Source organism: Malaclemys terrapin, chromosome 20 (genome assembly GCF_027887155.1).
Source record: "Malaclemys terrapin pileata isolate rMalTer1 chromosome 20, rMalTer1.hap1, whole genome shotgun sequence".
Classification (NCBI taxonomy): Eukaryota; Metazoa; Chordata; order Testudines; family Emydidae; genus Malaclemys; species Malaclemys terrapin.
The window spans coordinates 11,537,496-11,542,687 of NC_071524.1; the positions used below are offsets into that span (position 1 = coordinate 11,537,496).

General features: G+C 40.0%; 1 protein-coding gene across 1 annotated transcript; it reads right to left on the minus strand.

Moving 5' to 3' along the window:
* Window positions 1-933: 933 nt before the first annotated feature.
* LOC128826368 (N-myc proto-oncogene protein-like) lies at window positions 934-4,109 on the minus strand. The gene is made up of 2 exons (XM_054009616.1): window positions 4,055-4,109; window positions 934-1,454 (listed from the first exon to the last, which is right to left on the minus strand). The coding sequence occupies exons 1-2, from the start codon at window positions 4,107-4,109 to the stop codon at window positions 934-936; spliced, it is 576 nt and encodes a 191-aa protein (XP_053865591.1).
* Between the last annotated feature and the right edge of the window lie 1,083 nt (window positions 4,110-5,192).

A 5,192-nucleotide genomic window follows, 5' to 3' on the forward strand; every position in this document is an offset into this window, starting at 1 on the left:
CATTAAAGTAATAGAACTTATAATAAAAACGAATAACTAAATTGAAAAATAAATATTGAAGAGCACATCACGTAACTGCTATTTATTTTCATAAACATGAGCTATTTCAAAATGCTATAAGCAGCAGCACTAAATGTACATCCTTGGAAGAAATTAAAACTGGAACTTTGCAGTTACCCAGTTCTATGCACCAAACATTAACAAATACATCAACTGGAAGAAACAGGCTAGGAAAAGGCATATTTAGTAAATTTCTTTACAAAAGTTTTCTTAGTTCAAAAAGTGATACAGTAATATCTACTCCCAACTTTCAGAACTCATTTTCATATGAAAATATAAGTATCAAATGTAGTTATGTCTCCGCATCATACTAAAGTACGTACTGTACTAATTCTTACCCTGCCTGTATAGCAGAGATTAACAATATATTTGTGTACAAATACATGCTCCTCAAACATTGAGGTATTACTGAACTTAGGTATGAACTTCCAGTTGAATACTGGTAGCAAGAGCCACCTCTCATAATCCAAGACATGTACCAAAGGCAAGTGTGTACATGGTGTTTACAGAAAATTCCCACAGAAGTACAAATGGTAACCCCTGAAGTGACATCTGGTAGAACATAAGCCCCATTCAAAATTAGGAATCAATGTTTTTAAACTCAACTAGGTGCCATCAGTAGCTCCAAATGTTCACAACTTTTAAAGAACATCTATAGTTCTTAAGAAGCAATATGAGGGCAGTGTCTCATTGTTTGGCAGCCTCCTTGCAAGAACATCCATGCGCTCTCTACCCGGATAATATAGTTCGTCAACTACTTCAAGGATTGGATCGAAAGTAAAACGACATTAACATCAAAAAACACAATTATTTTTTTAAAGAATCAAAAATGAGCAAAGTGGCAGTGACTGTCCAGGTCAGGTAAAAAAAAGTTTAGCAAGTCTCCATGTGTTCTATTTCCATTAGCAACTGCTGTTGTCTGGCTTGCAATTTTTCCTTTTCTAGCAATAACTTGTGTTCCTCTGCCTGAAGGGAATGGATATAATCAGTGGCTTTATTCCAGATGAGTATTTTTGCGGCTTTCTCATTTTTAACCAGTTCAGGTACATGGTCCCTTAATGTGAGGAAACTAGACCGCAGATCCTTATTCCGCTGACGTTCCAGACAATTGAGGCGTAGACGTTTGCTGTCCTCTGACTCTGCATTTTGAGGACTTGAACTCTTAGACTCTGGTTGGATCACAGGTTTTGTGACATGGGGCACCTCATTTTTTAGCTTTTCCTGTGGCAGGGCATCTTCACTTTCAATGTATGGGGAAGGGGCGGTGTAGTAATAATGCTGGTGAATCGGGGTGCAATGCTTTAGAATAATAGTCATAACTGTCTTCTTGGAGGAAGAGTGCCTTTTCTCCACTGCCAGAACCTCAATGTCTTCCACGTCATCCTCTTCCTCATCTTTAGAAATACAAAATATCAGATAAAGAAAGTAAGTTGTTCTCGCCAAAAAATATTCACACAGGACCTTGACATTTAAAAACTAGTAACCTACCAACCTCAGCCTAGATCAATCCACACAAGCGGTCCATTTCCTGGACACTACTGTGCTAATAAGCGATGGTCACATAAATACCACCCTATACTGGAAACCTACTGACCGCTACACTTACTTACACTTTTCAGATTAAACCGATATTGGAAAGTGGGGCAAACTGAGAGAGGGACCGAACCAAAATTCAAAATGACGTAGAGAGAATGAGAAATTCGACACTGGAGCAAATTTAGCGACCTATTGAACTGCTTACATGTATGGGCCCAGATATTGAAATGTATTAAGGTTCCTAACATCTACTGATTTCAGTGCGAGTTAGGAGCCTAAATAACTTTGAGGATCTTGACCATGTAATTACAGCACATACCTGGTCAGCAGCAGCTTATGTGGTGTGCCACAGTCACATGGATGTCATAATAGTGCTGGCATAATCTTAACTGGTTATCCTGGACACGACTGACTGAGAGGCCAGCTGCCTATCAGTACGGGAGCTCTTTGGAGGTCGGACTGGAGGAAGTATTAAACATGAATATATTTGTGAGTGAGCAGGAGGTAACCGACAGAGGTAAGGGTCAGCATTGTATTCTCGATATCCATTCTATAATCACAAACACATTTAGAAAGCATAGGGATACAGATAGATTAGCTGTAATGTTCTCCATTTATATGACCAGAACCTCAGCTGCTGTAAACCAGTGTCGCTCTGTTGACTTCCTTGTAGCTGTGTTGATTTACACCAGGTGAGGAGTTGGCCTACAGCCTCTGGACCTGGAAACTTTCCTGAGAATCTGAGTTTCTATTGAATGCTATGGGGGAGATCTTCCTTCTTTTCTCCCAGTTGTTTTATGTTTATTATGGATCCTCATTTTGTGTCTTCTGCATCCATGGAGCCAACATCTAGCTGTGGAATCCATCAGAGATGGGGGAAATTAGAACAAAAAATGCAGAAGGACTTCTCCTCTAGCTGTCTAAATGAAGCTCTGCTAATATCTTAAATGCAGGATAAGAAAGCATGGAGTCACATTTCTTAGCAATACTAGTACTCCTAATCCCACACTATCACTACTGTAGCTAGATGGGCAATGTAGGATAGTTATGATTCAGTTTGCATCTGGGTGTTAGAAGTGAAGGATGCAATTTGCATAAAGGATGGGCAATCACCTAACCTCAAGCAGTCTTTCCTGGGAAGGGGAAATCTTGTTAGTTCCTCCTTCATGCTTTGGAATGCTGTTACAATGGAGACAGATAAATATGGCATTTCAGAGTTCTTGTTAAATATTAAGTCTCCTGGAGAATTTCTGCCCACAGCTAAGAGATACATGGGAGATAAAATCCAGATTTTTTTAATATATCAGCTATTTCATAGTTTCATAGAGTTTAAGGCCAGAAGGGACCATTAGATCATCTAACCTGACTTCCTGTATTTCACAGGCCATTAAAATTTCACCTAGCAACCCTACACTGAACCCAAAAACTTGTCTTGGACTAAACCATTTCAGTCTTTAGGAGACTAAACTGTTGTGTGCCATAGGCAGAGAACAGGAGAGACTGCGGTTCCACCAATGCCTGAGGCCCTTGCAATGGTAGAGAATTGAATAGGTCAGATATATCCAGATGATCCGAGCAGGTGATCAGTGCCCCATCCTCCCACCCAAAGGTCCCTGCCAATCTGAGCAGGGGAAAATTCCTTCCCACCCACAACTCTGGAGATCAGTTGGACCCTGAGAATGTGAGCAGGACATCTAAGGAAACAGATTCTCTGAACCATCTTGGAGCACTGGTCCACCTTACCAGGTGTCCCTTCTCCTGCTATGGTCAATCCCTGATGCTTCAGGTGAAGGTTGGAGGGAACCACCTGACCCCACTCACAGCGTACATCTAGTCAATGGTACATGGGTGGGAAAGTCCTTTATGACCTCTATAGGCAACCGGATGAACTCTGTTCCATGAGTCTTCTCTGCAAGTATTTAAAGACCATAAAATAAGATTAAAGGCGTTCTTCAAAACAGGGGGCCTAAAGTTAGGCTTCTAAATTCATACCGATGTCTAAAAAAGTGGCCTGATTTTCAAGAGATACTGAGCCCCAAAAAGTTCCCAGCATAGCCAATAGGTACATGTGGGTGCTCAGGATTTTTGAAAATGAGGCCCTGACTAAGCAAAACTCTTAAACATGTGCTTAACTTTAGGTCTCTTTGTTGGCTTAGAGTTAAGCATGTGATTAGGATGCTGACTCAGGGCATAGGTGCCTTAATATGGATTTAGGAGCTTAAGTTTAGGCACCCAGTTTTGAAAATTTTGACCATAAATTATTATTCTGTATGCGAGCAAAACTCTTGAATTGATAGTAAAGAGGGAAAGGAAGATTATTTTACATGGGGATCTACTTGAAAGGAGCAAATTTTCTTCATTATGATTTCCCCGCAAACACATTGGGTAGTTCAGCAAATAAACCTGGTCATCAGGCGCAAGGAAGAGGATTTACATGATTCCCAGGTCTACTTCTCACAGTGTTTGGGCTCCTGCAGAATCTTTACTGGACAGTGAATTAAAGAGGCCGGCATCAATTTCTACTATCAGTGGTAACCAGCCGAATCCTTTTATTTAATTTCAGGTGTTTATAATGAGGTTGTTTCCCTCCTGGCAAATATGGATGACCAAAATAAGGGCAAAATTGCCCTCAGGATTGCCTTTATAGCTGAGACCAATCTGGCTAGCGTTGTGACAGTTCTGCTAGAGAAACTGCGACAGGATGAGGTAGGGCAATTTCATGAAATTACATCTGCTTTCCATGTGTCCACACCAAATTCTACCTGACTTCATGGGGGTATAGGGGAATGCATGGGGTAATTCAGTATAGAACTTGGCCTGGCGCACCATCAGTATAATCAGTATTCATCCTTCTGTCCTCAGGCATAAACTCAGAATGCAAAATGCTGTTATTACAGATCAGGATGATATAATGCTCTATAAAGAAAGCGTTGTCCTTTTACACACAGTGGAGTACATGGGCTGGATATAGTAAAAGTACACTATAGGACTTGCAGTAAGCTCTTCCAATAATACTTTGCCCTTCTTTAGCATCTTCATCCAAAAATCTTAAAGCACTTACCTAATACTAATGAATTAAGACTCACAGCACCCTTGTGAGAATGGTAAGCATTATCCCCATTTATGGCTGATTTGTGTCACAGGGAATTAAGTTACTTGCTCAACACCACTTAGCAAGTTAGTAAAAGAATGTGAATAAAACCCAAGTGAACTGACTCCCTGCTCTAAATCCTAGGCTCATTAATTATGCACATGCGCAGTAGTGCAGAATTCCCCTAGGAGTAATATTCAGACCCCTCTTTCCATTTATTAATACTTGCATCCAACAAAGTCCATTTCTCTATTAAGGGCCAACACAGAAGGCATTTTAGTTTCAATTAAAGTATTAGGAGGCCAAGATAAGCAGTTCAGTTCAGAACTGAACATGGCCTCCTCATACTTTAATTATTTGAATCACTCAATGAATTATGTTAATTAATTTGATTAATTACTTGAGTTACATAGTGCCTATGTATTCATAAGTTATCAGAGACAATTTTCAATTAAACAAATCCTCCTTACATTTAAAAATGAATGGAAGGAGCTTCTCCCCAGTG

What these genes read in the sequence shown, in the direction of transcription:
- LOC128826368 (XM_054009616.1), bottom strand. Translation starts at nt 4,109, where the DNA reads ATGCCGGCCTCTTTAATTCACTGTCCAGTAAAGATTCTGCAGGAGCCC. An exon ending in TCTGCAGGAGCCCAAACACT is followed by an intron (nt 1,455 to 4,054) that starts GTGAGAAGTAGA and finishes GTATTTCTAAAG; the next exon opens with ATGAGGAAGAGGATGACGTG.